A 16,305-nucleotide genomic window follows, 5' to 3' on the forward strand; every position below is an offset into this window, starting at 1 on the left:
TCTTTTTTTTTTCATCTCACGCATTTATTCTCTGAGGCTAGTCTTGAGCTCCTGGGCTCAAGCGATCCTCCCAGCTCGGCCTCCTAAAGTGATTCTAGGCGTGGGCCACTGTGCCTGGCCCAAGCAGTTAGGAATTAATAATGAAATAGACTCAGTTGACAGAAGCTGAAGATGAACTATAAACAATGAGTAACCAAGGAGAGTTGGTAGGCAGAGGTGGAGGGGAATCGGAGTGTTTGGGGAGGGATTAGTCTCCAATAGGAACCTCTTTCAAGTTCATTCACCTCTTTCAAGTTCAGCTAGGTGGTCGAGTATACCACCTAGCTGCTTCACAATTTGTCCCTTCCTCGCCATCCATACTGTCAGTCTTAATTCAAGTTCACATTACCACTTAGATTACTTCTTTCCTTTTTTTTTTTTTTTGAGATAGAGTTTCGCTCTTGTTGCTCGGGCCGGAGTGCAAAGGCGCGATTTCAGCCCACCGCAAACTCCACCTCCCGGGTGGAGCCATTCTCTTGCCTCAGCCTCCCAAGTATATGGGATTACAGGCATGCGTCACCATGCCCAGCTAATTTTGTATTTTTAGTAGAGGCGGGTTTTCTCCATGTTGATTAGGCTGGTCTCAAACTCCTGACCTCAGGTGATCCGCCTGCCTCGGCCTCCCAAAGTGCTGGGATAAAAGCTTCCTTACTAGTCGGTTGCCCTACCCCCTCCTCAGATTCCTCTGATGGCATACTCTTCGCCTCTTTCACTTCCTGGCGAGCACTGAAGCTCTCCATCCTCTCTGGGAATTTACCGATGCCCAGAACACCCTCTTTCCCCCACACGACCCTCTCCTAGCCTAACTCCTTCGCGTGTTTTAAGCTCAGCTCAGGCAGCGTCACCTTTTCTGTAAATCCAAACCCGGCCACCCCAACGCACCCCACCCCCGGCCCACGCTGATGAAGAGAGCAGGACACCGAGGGCCCGCGTTTCCGCCACGAGTGCGGGAAACATTACCTCCCGCTCGCTCTAGCGCGCCTGGCTTTCCTGCGCACTCCAGGGGGCGTGGTTCGAGTCCGCCCCGGCGGCGAGGCGGCTGCACCGGCCAATAGGCAACTAGCAAGCGCCTGGCTCCCTTCCCAGTGCCGGACCCGGGAGGTCTGAACGGAAGTCCGACCCCTCGGCGACCTGACGGCGAGACCCCGCCCCATCTCCGACTGTCTGAGCCGCGCAGGGAGAGGGAGCGGAAGTCTTGCGTACCCACAGACGACTCAGGCGGGAGACGAGCGGTGTCATGGCCGCCGACAGTGACGATGGCGCAGCTTCAGCTCCCGCAGCCTCCGACGGTGAGCGGCTTCCCAGGGGTAGTCTTCAAAGCCTCTGCTCTCGGGAGAGGGGAAGGCCTCGGGTTCATAATTCTAGAGACTCCTCAGGCTTCAGAGGCTTACGCTTTCCGCCTTAACTAGCCACGAGGAGACTACAAGTCCCGATGTGCACCGCGGCTCGGGCTGCAAAAGCCTGGAGCATTGGGAGTATGGGGCTGATGGAGGCATGGCGGGAGATGTAGTCTGGAGCTCATAAGGGTTAGTAATAGTTGTGATTCAGTTCAGTGGAGTGGATTGGGCGTTGTGGTGCAAAGGAAGGTGGGACGTATTGGGAGCTCTGGAGTTGGGCGCTATCAGGCTCTGGGAACTGTTGTTTGTGGTGCTGGGGCACCATGAGAACAGTGGTATGGATCCCTGTGAGATACTAAGGAAGCTGAGATCCTCAAGCCCCGCTAAATGTTTCCTGCAGGACATGGGAAAAAAGAATCTCAAAGGTCATCTAGTCCAACTTTCTCCTCTATGGATTGTGACAGCGAGGTGGGAAGTAATTTTCCCAGGCTCGTATAAGCCGTTGGAAGACTCAGGCTTCCTCTTCCCAAATTCAGGGCACTCTCCGAGTCCTGTGTGTAGAACGCTTGTGGGAAAAGCTACCAATGGAAACTATTACCATCAGTAGTGGTTTGGGGCCTAGCTTGGGGGTGTCTGTTCCCCTAGGCTCTTAAGCATGAACATCCGTCACCCTCCTTACCCCAGGTGGTGTCAGCAAGAGCATAACATCTGTGGAGGAGCTAATAGTCCGGGTTCCTGTAGTAGATGTTCAAAGCAACAACTTTAAGGAGATGTGGCCATCCCTCCTGCTAGCCATAAAGACAGCCAATTTCGTGGCTGTGGACACGGTGAGAACTGGGAAACAAGGAGGGCAGGTGGTTGTGAAGGGGCTGGTGCTGGGGGCTTGTCACAGCCCTCCCTTTACCTGCCCACAGGAGCTGAGTGGGCTTGGGGACAGGAAGAGTTTGTTGAACCAGTAAGTATAAACCCTGTTTTCTTTAGTGCCCACCCTCAACTGTGGAGTGGTGGTGGGAGGGGGGTCACAGACCTGGGTGGTTTGGGTCCTTCATGGGCTAACTCCCAGCCACAGTAACCCCCAAACCGAACCCCAAGGTGCATCGAGGAACGTTACAAGGCTGTGTGTCACGCTGCCAGGACCCGTTCTATCCTCTCCCTGGGCCTCGCCTGTTTCAAGCGGCAGCCAGACAAGGTATGGGCTGATCTCACCCCTATCCTAGGTCTGGCTGTGGGGAGGAGGGTAGAGAGATTCTGGGGAACATCAAATACAAAGTTTTTTTGTCCCAAATCTCTTTTAACTTAATAGGTTTTTTTGTTTGTTTTAAATTTCAGTAGATTTATGGGGAACAGGTGGTGTTTGATTACATGAACAAGTTCTTTAGTGGTGATTTCTAAGGTTTTGGTGCACCCATCACCCGAATAGTATACACTGTACCCAATGTGTAGTCTTTTATCCCTCACCCACCTCCTACCCCTTCCCCCGGAGTCCACAGAGTCCATTGTATCATTCTTAAAGCCTTTGCATCCTTGTCGCTTAGCTCCCCCAAATCTTGATATAGCAGACTTCCTTTTTCTCCCAGGGTGAACATTCCTATCTGGCTCAAGTGTTCAATCTCACTCTGCTGTGTATGGAGGAGTATGTCATAGAACCAAAGTCTGTGCAGTTCCTGATACAGCATGGCTTCAACTTCAACCAGCAGTATGCCCAGGGCATCCCCTACCATAAGGGCAATGACAAGGTAAGCCTCCAGCCTCCCTAGCCTGTCCCTTCTGTGACTATTTCTTCCTACCCTAGGCTGGATGCCTGGGGAGAATCTGCTTCTTAGGGAGTAGGGGGAATCACTAATGGAAGGGCTTGGGAAACAAAACTGGTATGAGGAAGGTGGGTAGAGTTGTGTTAGGTAGAGAGAAAGAGAGCATTCCAGGTGGGGGAGCCTGGTAAGTGCCCAGCAGAAGAGGCTCCCTGGGGGACTCTGTCCTTCTCATTGACTCCTTTATTTTCACCTAGGGTGATGAGAGCCAGAGCCAGTCAGTACGGACCCTGTTCCTGGAGCTAATCCGAGCCCGCCGGCCCCTGGTGCTACACAATGGCCTTATAGACTTGGTGTTCCTGTACCAGAACTTCTATGCACACCTCCCTGAGAGTCTGGGAACCTTCACCGCTGACCTGTGTGAGATGTTCCCGGCAGGCATTTATGACACCAAGTATGCTGCTGAGTTTCATGCACGCTTCGTAGCCTCCTACTTAGAATATGCCTTCCGGAAATGGTGAGGAAATGGTTGAGGGAAAGGGGTGGGACCTGATATGAGTTTATTTCATTCACTTAAGATATTTATTGAGCTCCTACCATGTGCCCAGGCAGTGTTTTAGGTGCTGAGGATTCAGCAGTGAACAAAACAGACCCAAAAAACCTGCTCTTATGGAGCTTTTATGCTAGTGGACCATTACCCTCTTGCGCTGTTGCAGTGAACGGGAAAATGGGAAGCAGCGGGCAGCTGGCAGCCCACACCTTACCCTGGAGTTCTGCAACTATCCTTCCAGCATGAGGGCCCATATTGATTACCGTTGCTGCCTGCCCCCGGCAACCCACCGTCCTCATCCCACCAGCATCTGTGACAACTTCTCGGTAAGAGCACCCACCTATTTCTTGGGAAGGGAGGTTCTGATGCCTGGAGCCCCTTTCCAAGCCTCTTTCCCACCCCTAGGCTTATGGCTGGTGCTCCCTGGGACCGCAGTGTCCTCAGTCCCATGACATTGACCTTATCATTGACACTGATGAGGCTGCGGCAGAGGACAAGCGGCGACGGCGGCGACGGCGGGAAAAACGGAAGAGGGCTTTGTTGAACCCACAGGGGACACAGACCTCTGGGGAAGAAGCTAAGGATGGTCCTCCCAAGAAGCAGGTCCGTGGGGATAGCCTCAAGGCTGAAGAAACTGAGCAGGAAGCGGCTGAGGATGAAACCAGGAACCTGTCTCACTCCAAGCAAGGCAACAAAAATGACTTAGGGATAGGGATTAAGGCAGGAAGGCCTGAAATAGCTGATACAGCTACCTCAGAAGTGCCAGGGAGCCAAGCCATTCCTAACCCAGTGCCTGGGGATGGATTGCACCGAGCTGGTTTTGATGCCTTTATGACAGGTTATGTGATGGCCTATGTGGAAGTCAGCCAGGGACCCCAGCCCTGTAGCTCTGGACCCTGGCTCCCTGAATGCCACAATAAGGTATATTTGAGTGGCAAAGCTGTACCCCTCACAGTGGCCAAGAGCCAGTTCTCTCGTTCCTCCAAAGCCCACAATCAGAAGATGAAGCTCGCTTGGGGCAGCAGCTGATGCAACTTCCACCTAGCACTCAGGTGTAACATATTTTGGTTCTCTCTAGCCTGTAAATGTCGTACTCAACTACTATTGAGTTTAGGGGACGGGGAGTGTCCTGGAAGATATCAATGCATTGCCTTGGACCTCCTCCTTTATCTCAGTGTCTGAGGTACAAGTAAGAAGGCTGACCAGCATCTGTAACACCAACTTTATTTTTAAGTCTGAAAATGTCTTGGGAAAGTTTTGCAAAAAAAAAAAAAAATCAAAAAAAAAAAAAAAAAAAAAATAAAAAAAAAAAAAAAAAAAAAAAAAAAATCAACAGAAGCAAGTTATGAAAATATTTGACCAGCTTCATCTTTGGTTATTTCTTATTGCAGCTCTGTAAGGAAAGACTGTTCCCAAATCTCCAGCCATAGCAGGAAGGGAAGAAAATCAGTCCATGTATAAACCATTTAACCAATTGAATGTATCACATGCTGACAAATACATAGAAGCAGGCCCTAGGGCCTACAAAACCAGCCCCACTCCCAACCACAAGGTTGAAAGTCTTACGGGGCAGAACATTAAGACTTCTTTATAAATACGAAAATAGATTAATCAACTGGAAAAGGTCTTTGAATAGGTTAGCTAAGAGCCATGACCACCACGCTGCCTTGCCCTCCCCTTACATAGAAATGTAGTGACGTGGTCTGACCATGCAGTCAGTGCAAACAGCAATTACTCAAGTGTCTTAGACATACTGGCAAGAAGCACCCCAATCTTCAGGTCTGGGAAACAGCCATGCCCATTATGGCCTCCTGGTAAGCTCCATATTCCACTCAGTAGCTTATATGCCCCAAGAAAGGACAAGAGACAGACCTGGGGTGGGGAAAGAACCTGGGTAATAGCTACCTGCCAGCCCAGCCTAGAACTAGACATCCTCTGGTCCTGTCTAGGGAAGTGCACTGGGAGGTCTGGTGGGAGGCAGACCTCCTTGCTGGATTTCAGAGGCTTGGTATCAGCTGTTGGCCCTAACTAGGAAGGCCTCTCACTGCTGCCTCCCCATCATACACAGCCAATGGGCACTGGGAGCCCAGAAGTTGAGCCTGGCTTGGCCTAGCCTGCCTACTCTGTGGGCTCCAGGGAAGAGTCAAGGCTGTGCACCTGCGGGGCCATATGGTTTCAGTTGAAGGTCCATCCCCAAGGTGAGACAGGGACTAAACTCCCCTCACCCATCCTGCTTTCCCTGGGTCTGCAGGCCTATGCCTGAGGTGGAGAAGGTAGCTGTAGTTGAGCCTGCTGGCCTTTCTTCTACCTCCATCTCCTCAGAAGCACCTGCAGGGCGTGGACTGGTCCCCTGGGGCCTGGACCCAAAACCGTTTTCTTCCTGGAGACTGGAGCAGTCCATAGCCTCATGGGCTTGAGCAGCTGGTAGGGCAGATGCCCGGAATGGTGGGATCTCTTTTACTCTGTACTTGAGACTACTTAGGCGTGGTGGGGGCCCATCAGATAGCGATTCTTCCCGGTCCACAAATGGACAAGCCTCTTGATGCAAGAACTCAGGTGAACCAGGCAAGGAACGCCACCGGCGAATAGGTGGGGCCAGGGGCTCCTGCCAGTCAGCCAGGGGCATAGTTCCGGGCCCTGGTGCATCCAAGTCAAATACCAGAGAGATGACAGACTTGCTGGGCAGGTCAAAAAACTTGATCTTGCCCCCCTTGAGGTCCTGGCGAGCACTAAAAGGGTTGACTTTGGGGGTGCGGGCAGCACCATCTCGTGGACGGTAGTATGGGTCCGAGACGCTCACTGTATGTGGGGGCTTTCGGGAAAAGATGTCTGACTGGCTTCGAGACAGCCAGATGGTACGTCTCGGGCATGGTGACTTGTGGGGGATCTTGTCATCCAGTGAGCTTAGTCGCTTCACCCCAGGTGTTTTCTCCAAGAGTCCTAAAGAATAGTCAAATCTGGGTAACTCTTACTAGTCATAACAAATAAAAGCAGCATTTTACCACAAAATGTTTTCACTCATGAAAGCAAGGTGTAGGTACCACTGTCTCTTCACCAATGAAGAAACAGACTCAGAGATGGGAAGCAGTATGCCAAGCCACGGCTCTTAAAGAGGCCAGTACTTTCTGTGTCATCTCCTTCCCCTCTCCTTTGTTTCTGGACCTGGGATCCCCTAAGAGGGGAAGGCCCCACATCCTAATTCCCTTAGGGTTAGGTTGGGCTTCTGGGTCTAATCTCTTACCCTTGGCTGTGGGCTGCAGCTTCCTATCCCTCTCCTGATCTTCTTCCTGTAGGCGGCTTAGAATTTCCTCCAGGGTCTTCCCAATCTCCACAAAGGATGGGCGCAGTTTGGGGTCCATCTGTAGGCATCCACAACAACCATTAGCCCTGCCCTCCATGTCCCATCCCAAAGATGAAAGTCTATTTCTGGCATCTTTTAAGATTCAAATGTGCAGCTAAGAGACCTTTTTAAGGCCCCAGACAATGGAGGTGATCCCTATAGCTCAGGTCAGGGAAAACACTTGCCTACTACCCTCCCTGTCTTAAGTGTCTTTTTTTTTTTTTTTAAACAGAGTCTCACCATGTTAGGCTGGTCTCAAACTCCTGACCTCAGGTGATCCGCCCACCTCAGCCTCCCAAAGTGCTGGGATTACAGGCGTGAGCCACCATGCCTGGCCTAGTGTTTGTCTTATCACCTTGTCATAGAACCTTCCAAAAGTATGCTCCTTAGTTGATTCTGTTCTTGAGTTCTGTTCCTAACATGTTTCTGGGAGGTATCTGAACAAAGCCCACCTACCTCTTGATCTTAACAGGTAAGGTCCAGCCCCAGAGCTATATACATGAAGGCCAAGAAGAGCCTTTCTCTGCCTGGTGCAGTGGCTCACACCTGTAATCCCAGCACTTTGGGAAGCCAAGGTGGGCAGATCACGAAGTCACGAATTCAAGACCAGCCTGGCCAACATAGTGAAACCCTGTTTCTACTAAAGATACAAAAAAATTAGCTGGGCATGGTGCGTGCACCTGTAATCCCCATTACTTGGGAGGTTAAGGCAGGAGAATAGCTTAAACCTGGGAGGCAGAGGTTGCAGTGAGCAGAGATCACGCCACTACACTCCAGCCTGGGCAACAGTGCGAGACTGTCTTAAAAAAAAGCCTTTCTCATGTGCTTCAGGACCAGTTGGATCCACAGTCCATCCAACAATAAAACCTGTCCAGAGTTCCATCAACACCCAAGGCAAGGAGTGATAGGTCTAACCTACTGGCTGAGGACCAGATAATACAAAGCAATTTTTTTCTTTGCTTGGTCCAGGCTCTGAATAGCTTAGCTAAGAGCCAGAGGGAGGAGGAGATGTGGTTGCTATTACTACAGTGAAAATGAAGTCCCTGATGAAGCTAATTAGCAGCCTCTCTGTTCAGTCCTAACCCGATGAAAATGGTTCAGCCAGCCCCTGATGAAAAGCAGAGGGAAAAAAACACTCACATTACAGCAGTTGAAGGTGAGCTGCAGAAAATCTGGGGGACAGTCTCCCACCATGTGCTGGAAAGCGTCATAGTCCAGCCCGAAATTCTATGGATGGGATGGAAAGCATAGGTAGACAGGTCATTAATCCCCCCACCCATCCAAGCCTCCTCAGAAGAGCCTGGGAGCTGCCCCTCGCAACCAGCAACTGACAGTTCCAGCAAGTCCACCCCAGGGACACAACAGTTCCATTGCTTCAAACTAGCCCCATCCCAGTGGCAACGATCTCCATGCTTGCAGCTCACCTCTGTGCGGGGAAGGTAGTCCGGATCGGCCTGGATGCGGGCGATGATTTCACAGAGGATGATACCATAAGAGAACACATCCGCCTAGTGGGTAGTCAGACTTTGGTTTCCCTCTCAATGGGTTGAGGGGTAGAGTATCTGGGCTCCCTTCCCCCCCCCCACATCTAACAGCCCAGGCCTGGGTCATATTGCCCATATTTCATCCCAGTCAGTCACTGGGCAGCTGCCAGGTACCAGCCCTACTCTTGGTAGGAACATCTTGGACACTCTGCTAAGAGTAGATTCTAAGGAGAATCAGGGCTGAGTGCAGTGGCTCACACCTGTAATCCCAGCACTTTGGGAGGCCAAGGAGGACAGATCACTTGAGGTCAGAAGTTTGAGACCAGCCTGGCCAACATGGTGAAACCCCTTCTTTACTAAAAATACAAAAATTAGCTGGACGTGGTGGCGCATGCTTGTTAATTCCAGCTACTTGGGAACCTGAGGTGGGAGAATTGCTTGAACCTGGGAGGTGGAGGTTGCAGTGAGCTGAGGTTGTGCCACTGCACTCCAGCCTGGGCGACAGGGAGTCTCCATCTCCAAAAACAAAAAAAAGGAGAATCAGACCTTGGGATTCTCCAAACTTACCTTCTCATTATAGGGCTCACCTCGGAGAACCTCAGGTGCCATCCAGAATGGGGAACCCACCACGGCCAGCTTCTCACTCCCCATGCTGTGGGAGGAGATTATACAGAAAATCAGCTTGCCACTGGCTGATGCAATGGAATCTTTTGACCATTGGTAATTCCTCTGCCCCAAGGGTGGGTACAGGCTGGGACTGACCAAATTTAGGGAGCCGAGGTTGAGCTGTGGCCAAGTTACAGCTCTGGGGAGGAGGCTAGAATTTTCCCTTCGCTTCAGCCCCCTGTCCTTGGACCCCAGCATCCATTAGGGCTACACACCTGACATCGGGGATCTTCTCAGCCAGGCCAAAGTCAGCTACCACTGCAGAGTAACCATTCTCATCCCTCTTTATCAGGCAGTTCTAGGGTTAGCAGGAAGGAAGAGAAAATAATGTGGCTCAGAAGTAGGGATCAGCCAGCCATAGAGTTACCACCCATTCCTCCCTTCCTACTACGGGGCACCTTTTCCTCTGCTCCTTGGTGAACCACACTCTTAAGCTGACCCCACTGATCAGATCAGGAGCTCTAAGACAGCCAGGTGAGATGAGTTTGTCCTGGGTCTTGGGTGGCTGCCCTAGGATTTACTTCATATTCCAAACACAATTACTCATCTTTGCTTTCTAAGTGCTAGACGTGGTTTCAAGTGCTAGAAATAGCTCGATGGGTAAAACCAATACCCTTGCCCTCTTGGAGCTTGCAATATAGGTGAGAACAATGGACCATCAGGCCCGTGGCCTCCCTTCCTCCTTCCTCAGAATACAAAGACCCAAAGTGCAACCCTTGCCAAGTTGATATAAGCACAAGACAAGTGTCTAAGCCTACACTAACTTTTACTGTTGACAGGATCACAACCAACCTCCTCTCTGGCATTAAAAGTCTATGATCTGGCTTTATCCAACTAGCCTAGGCACTGTCCCCCTGCTCCTCGTGCCCCTATGCACATATCCTCATCCAAACTTGTCACAGACAAGCTTGACTTAACCAAACCTGAACTTTACTTAAATTGTTCCCTTCCATTTGAAATATTCTCCCAATTATCCTTTTTACCTAAGAAAATTTTGTCTTTTAAGGCAAGCTATCTTTTTAGCCATGACCTCATCTTTCTCTCTCCCTCTCAACTCCTTTAGCTGCTCCTCTATGCCACTTCCTCTTACAGTCTAGCAGAAAAGCTGTGAAGCCCTCAGGAGCAAGTTCTGGTTTGGGCCTTGCTTACTCACAGCTCTCAATTAATAGGTTGAGAGCATGCTCACTCAACAAATGCTATCTTCAGGTCAACCCAAATGACCTGCAAATAAACAAAAAGCAGCAACCAGCTCTCCCCAAATAGCTGCTTTCAAAATAGCCCTATACTGCTCTGGCTCAAGAGGCACCTCACCCCACCCCCTTCCTTCAGAATAGCATAAAAGCAGTTATCCTTGGCTCACAGCAACACTTCTGGAGCCAGCAAGGCCCCATCTGACCCAAACCAGCTCTCCCTCTTCCTTGCCAGCTTTGGCATCTAGTTGCTAAGACATGGCCAAGTCACCTCGTGCTTACTCCCATCAGGTACAAATCAATCCCTTACTCTGGCCTTGACATGATAACACTATTCCCCTTCCCCAAGCTGGAAGGAGCCTGTGATTTCATTACTTCTACCCTGGATCACAGGTAGACATGCATCATCTCTGGCTTCCAAGTGGGACAGTCCTTATGCCTGTCCTGGCTTTGGCTCTCTCATCAGTCCTGCTGGCTCAGCCTATTAGCCAATGCTCCAAATATAGGGCACCAGCCTGGGAGGCAGTGGCAGCTCAGATATGTCACCTATGTCTCTTCCCTCCTAGAAGAAGACTTTTGACTGAGGTACCCCTGCCTACAGTAAGCAATAAGAGAGGCCCAGTCAGATTTCCCTAAGGCAAGAAGTGACCTTTTCAGTTTCACAAAAAGCAGCCCACAGAACGGGCATGGTGGTTCACGCTTGTAATCCCGGCACTTTGGGAGGCCGAGGTGGGCAGATCACAAGAGGTCAGGAGTTCAAGACCAGCCTGGCCAATATGGTGAAACCCCATCTTAAAAATAAATAAATAAATAAATAAATAAATAAACAAACAAAAAGCAGTCCAGGCCGGGCGCAGTGGCTCAAGCCTGTAATCCCAGCACTTTGGGAGGCCGAGGCGGGTGGATCACGAGGTCAAGAGATCGAGACCATCCTGGTCAACATGGTGAAACCCCNGTAATCCCAGCACTTTGGGAGGCCGAGGCGGGTGGATCACGAGGTCAAGAGATCGAGACCATCCTGGTCAACATGGTGAAACCCCGTCTCTACTAAAAATACAAAAAAATCAGCTGGGTATGGTGGCGCGTGCCTGTAGTCCTGGCTACTCAGGAGGCTGAGGCAGGAGAATTGCCTGAACCGGGGAGGCGGAGATTGCGGTGAGCTGAGATCGCGCCATTGCACTCCAGCCTGGGTAATAAGAGTGAAACTCCGTCTCAAAAAAAAAAAAAAAAAAAAAAAAAGCAGCCCAGGCACTGCTGCTGCCTGGTTCCCATTCCTCATTGTCCTCATCCCTATTATATCACACTGCAGCAGTGACTTACACATTTGCCTCTTTAAGGGCAAGGAATGATTCTATTTGTCTCTGTATCTGTAACCTAGCACAGGTACCTAGAAGGAGCTTGGCAAAAGTATGTTAAATGAAAGTTTGGTCTGATGACTAAAGCAACTAGGCTTCTTTTAAAAGCATGTGTCAGGCTGGGTGTGGTGGCTCATGCCTGTAATTCCAGCACTTTGGGAGGCCAAGGTGGGTGGATTACCTGAGGTCAGGAGTTTGAGACCAGCCTGGTCAACATGGTGAAACCTCATCTCCACTAAAAATACAAAAATTAGCCAAGCATGGTGGCGGGTGCCTGTAATCCCAGCTACTGGGGAGGCTGAGGCAGGAGAATCACTAGAACCCAGGAGGTGGAGGTTGCAGTGAGCCAAGATTACACCACTGCACTCCAGCCTGGGTTGTAGAAGGACTCTGTCTCAAAAATAAAAATTAAAATTAAAAAAAGCATGTGTCAAACGTATACAATACATTCCATTCTCCATAGTGAGGGGTGAGCTGACAAGAGGCTCAAAAGGGTGGCCATGGATGCATTTCCTGGAAACCAACACAAATTCTTCAGAGCTGGGCCAGATCAGACACCTGAGAGAAGTTCCTGAAGTGTCCTGGAACAGCTGCACAGTCAGTATTAACACTGAATAAAACCACCTGAGTGGAGAAATGCCAAGTCTATTAATTCATGTTCATTCTAAAGTTGTTTCTGCAACAAAAACACTTTCAGTATGGCATCACCTCTTTCTCTTCACCCCCAACAAACTCACTCCATAAACCCAGTTAGGATCAGGCAGGAAAAGACTGATTCTACTGAAAGACTGAACAGTTAAGAGGTTCTTTTCATAGCACAGGGAGATCAGTGACCGAACTGCCGGACTCCTAAATGCCTCAGGGACTGCTATATTTCAAGTCTCTTAGAAGATTATCTATTTTGTTGTGATGTTTCCCATCCCTGGCCCTCAATCTCACCATGTGATCCCATACCTTTACCATAGCTCTTATGTAATGACCTGCTGATTTAAATGTCTCTACAACTAGAGTAGAGCCCGTGGAAGGTAAAGATTGGATTCCCCAATATTGTGCCCTCTAATAGCCTGGCATAAATAATTCCCAGAAGCTGCTGATGGTTTTCATTATAAAAATTAACTGCAGGGAACACTAACAGTCATTCTCTACATCCCTCCAGCATTTAACTTTCCTAATTTATGCTCTCCTCACTCTGAAAATTGGCATTTTCTATTCCTAGTTGTGTGGCATAGCCTAAGACCACAGCTGAATAGGCTTTTCATTCTAATGAAATCACCTAAGTGGCTTCTATGCAGTCAACAATAACAACAAAAAACAACTGAGAACTAAAGGTGCAATTCATAATTCATACCCATTCCCAATAGTAACCACAGAAGATCAGTAGTACTTTCCTGATGTTCGGCAGTAATGATATTAAGCAGAAGCAAATTACTTTCTCAGCTGCCCCCAAGAGCCAAGGCTTGGGTATTGGTTACTCCTAGAGCTACTGATAAAGCCTATGTGTGGTTATTGGTACTGCTTCATAGTGCTTATGAGCTGAATATTTTTAAAGCCACAGGGCCTCCCACTTCCAAGTAAGTTCTTAGCCTTGCCACTGCAAAAGTCTGTTTCAGGCTGTTTCTTAGAAGTAATTACAAAATGAGACTGAACAGCTATATCTGACAGACATTTTACTCTTAGAGCATTATTGTAGTAGCTGCTGACACGAATCCTATAAAGGCAATTTGCAGGAGGCACGGTGATAGGAAACTAGGGATCTTTTTGCTTCTACCACAGGCTCAGGATCATTTGGAAAAAGGCATCTACTTCTCTGTCCTGGTTTACCCACATGGAACATGTTACCTCTACTTTAAATCCCTCCTGTCAGCTCTGGTCTAAGCAGTGTGGACTGATCACTCCTGCAAAGTCAAGGACAGCATCTATTTTACAAACTGGGAGCATGGAGGTCCCAAGGGCACTGAAGTCATTCAGAGAGGGGGACAAAACTGAGCCTGGGACCCAGAATCTCAGCTCTGGAGCAGGCATTTTGGCCTCTTTGCTATCAAGCTCTTCTCTGAAATAGGGCAGAGGAGGAAGATGGCAGAGGAGGAACACAGGATAAAAATGGAAATTCTCAATAAAAAGAAGATGTATTGGGAAAGAAAACTGCAAACTTTTACCAAGGAATGGCCTGTTTCCTCATTTAACCGGCCCTTTCCCAATTCACCCTAAGACTTTATGAGAGTAGGAAGTCCCTACTCTCATAGGCTCTGTGCTAGGTGCTAAGCAAACAAATGTAAATAAGAGGAGCACTTGAGAAACTCTATCCTGGTGGGAGATACAGACAGAACAATCAAGTAATATGAAGTGTACAATACTAAAATATAAGTAAACCTGATATGGTCCTTAAAGAAATCAAACACAGACTCAAGACGGACTATGAAGGGATAATTTGGAAACCTCAGAGCCCTCTACTGTCCCTTTTAGCCTTGTTTCTCCCTTGGGACTTTTCATTCTTAAGGCCACTGCCACCACCACACAGGTTTCCTGGGTGGGGCTTCTCTGGCCTAGGTGTAGGCATATACTCCTCTCTGTCATTCCTACAATATAGTTACAATGAGACAAAACTTTACCAAAAAAAACTCAGAGATGATAAAAAGGCAATGAACACAAACAGTATCTCAAATTGGACAGTCTGGTTCATAAGACTCACTTGTCTTCAACTCGAGATCCCCTATAGTGTACTTCCCAGCCTTCCTCTAGAGTTTATAAAAGTCCTTTGTTCTCACCACCTGGAAGTATCCTCAAAACCTCCTTAAAGTGCAGACCCAAGAAAGCACAGCCCAGAAATATAGGGAGTTATTTCCCCTGTGTTCCTAGTTTCTTGTCTCAAGCCAATTGACACTAGGAATACCCATTCCCCATAAGGAAAACCAAAGGATGGTGGTCTTATCCTATAGTCCAAAAAGGTTAGTTATTTTTACAATACAGCACAAGGCCAGACAGAACCACACTTGGACACCAGCGCAATGGGACAAAGTGTTTTTGGGGCACAGAGGGAATATGATGAACTCTTAGGGAATGGGGGCTTTCCTCCAGGAAGCCTATCTACCCTGGCCTAGAGTGATCTTTCCTGATCTGAAAACTAGTAGTCTATGTAGCTAAACAATTATAAAATGCTGCGCACTACTTTTTAGTTATTTGCCAATAAGACTGTATGTACCTTCTAGGTCAGAAATTTCTCCTTTCTAATGTTCCTTCATCCTCGGAGACAGGTACAGGAGACACTCGTATGTGTGTGTGTGGGGGGTGGATATCTGTGTAACTGATACATATTTTGTCACAAACTCCCTCTATCTTAGAAAAAAATTGTGCTTTCTGAGTAGGAAACAAAGATTGACTTTGGCTGGATGCCTGAGGTGAGAGTATCAACTTAAGGAAGTATCTAAGTTGATTCAATCCAATCCATTTGCCTGGAACAAATGCATTTTTCTTAGTCTTGATTTTCCAAAACATTCTGGGGGAGAATAAATGGCTAATGAAGAGATAAGATATCACCTTCCAGGTCCCAACTGCCTAACTGTGCAGTTCTTACAGACAGTAATGTAGATAAAGGGCTTCTTACAATTAGGCCTCAGCTGGTTCCCAGTTTCTACTTGCCAGTCTTGTGCTCCTTCAGGAATAGTGCAGCTGACTACAAATGGTTCTGCCACACCCAGTGGCCCTACAATCACAAAGCTATTTTCTGTACAGTAGTTTATAAACCAAGGGCAAGGGTCCCTCAGGGACAGTACTGGTGTTTGGAATACCAGAACCACTCCATGTGAGGCATCCAGGTACTTACTGCTTTAGGCTTTACTGACTCAGAGTGAAGCTACATTTGTTTCCTTTGCAAGCTTTTCCTTAAGACAGGCTCCCTTCCCCTTCATCTAGGGCAGAAGGAGTAGGAGTATGTGGATGCATTTGTGGATATGTGTACATGTATGTATTAAGGGGGGAATGAAGTGACAGCTACTCTTAGGCAGGTACAAAACTCTTATACACCCCCCCAGCAGACTTCAATTCAGTTCTTGAACTAAATATTAGATATGTTAGAAGTCATATTAGATACGTTAGATTGCCTTATAGTTCCCCCATCAATAATCAAACAATACTATTTATATAAGCCTTGTCATGATGGTGTCTTAGGCCATTTGGCTATGAGGTACCTGTTTTGTGAGGTGGCCAACTTCCTCTGAAAGCAACTCTTTTCTAACCTGGTCACACAGCAATTTGGACAGCAAGAGAGTGCTACAGAGATCAGCTGATGCCAAAGAGGAACTGGCAGAGGCAGCAGAAACTCAATCACACAGGCAGAAAATGGGTCAGTACATTATGGCCCTAAAAACCTGCACTCAAGTGACTAGAAAGCACTGAACTCCTGCTCTTAGCTAAGAACTACATCCTGGAGGCCACAAGAAAGAAAATTAATAGGCCCCTATACTGCCTTGACTGCTGTCACTCCTATAGGGCAAGAATTTCTTAACCCTTCTCATGTCATTTGCTCCTGTAACATATATTCAGGAGACTGAATTTATTTATTTATTTTATTTTTTTTTTTTTCCGAGACGGAGTTTCACT

The 16,305-nt window shown here is 48.3% G+C and overlaps 3 protein-coding genes across 13 annotated transcripts in view; 1 reads left to right on the forward strand and 2 right to left on the reverse strand.

Annotated features, from left to right (window-relative positions):
* Positions 1 to 1,144, reverse strand: part of MUTYH (mutY DNA glycosylase) — a 12,972-nt gene extending 11,828 nt beyond the window's left edge. For 3 of the 5 annotated variants that reach the window (XM_037742867.1, XM_017540823.2, XM_017540822.2), the window contains exon 1: positions 1,000 to 1,144. The gene's annotated coding sequence lies outside the window, so the exon portion shown is untranslated. The remainder of the gene's footprint in view (positions 1 to 999) is intronic. The other 2 variants (XM_037742866.1, XM_037742868.1) reach the window with 1 other exon arrangement.
* On the forward strand, positions 710 to 4,950 carry TOE1 (target of EGR1, exonuclease). 4 transcript variants are annotated; one of them, XM_017540818.2, is made up of 8 exons: positions 710 to 1,328; positions 2,061 to 2,203; positions 2,291 to 2,331; positions 2,469 to 2,565; positions 2,954 to 3,112; positions 3,382 to 3,641; positions 3,841 to 4,000; positions 4,080 to 4,950. In XM_017540818.2, the coding sequence occupies exons 1-8, from the start codon at positions 1,277 to 1,279 to the stop codon at positions 4,701 to 4,703; spliced, it is 1,536 nt and encodes a 511-aa protein (XP_017396307.1). In that variant the 5' UTR covers positions 710 to 1,276; the 3' UTR covers positions 4,704 to 4,950. The 4 variants fall into 4 exon arrangements, with proteins under 4 accessions (XP_017396307.1, XP_017396306.1, XP_017396309.1 ...); XM_017540820.2 differs by lacking the exon at positions 710 to 1,328 and adding an exon at positions 1,487 to 1,565; XM_017540817.2 differs by having other exon boundaries at positions 1,208 to 1,328; positions 2,061 to 2,331.
* A 24-nt stretch (positions 4,951 to 4,974) lies between these two features.
* The window catches only part of TESK2 (testis associated actin remodelling kinase 2), a 172,968-nt gene continuing 161,637 nt past the window's right edge, over positions 4,975 to 16,305 (reverse strand). For 2 of the 4 annotated variants that reach the window (XM_037742865.1, XM_037742863.1), the window contains 6 exons: positions 9,380 to 9,462; positions 9,066 to 9,150; positions 8,439 to 8,522; positions 8,155 to 8,241; positions 6,916 to 7,033; positions 4,975 to 6,614 (listed from right to left, as the gene is read on the reverse strand). In XM_037742865.1, the coding sequence (XP_037598793.1) occupies positions 5,896 to 6,614; positions 6,916 to 7,033; positions 8,155 to 8,241; positions 8,439 to 8,522; positions 9,066 to 9,150; positions 9,380 to 9,462 (1,176 nt within the window). In that variant the 3' untranslated portion in view covers positions 4,975 to 5,895. The remainder of the gene's footprint in view (positions 6,615 to 6,915; positions 7,034 to 8,154; positions 8,242 to 8,438; positions 8,523 to 9,065; positions 9,151 to 9,379; positions 9,463 to 16,305) is intronic. The other 2 variants (XM_037742864.1, XM_017540815.2) reach the window with 1 other exon arrangement.

The sequence above is a fragment of the Cebus imitator genome, unplaced genomic scaffold (genome assembly GCF_001604975.1).
Source record: "Cebus imitator isolate Cc_AM_T3 unplaced genomic scaffold, Cebus_imitator-1.0 Scaffold129, whole genome shotgun sequence".
In the NCBI taxonomy this organism is placed as follows: Eukaryota; Metazoa; Chordata; class Mammalia; order Primates; family Cebidae; genus Cebus; species Cebus imitator.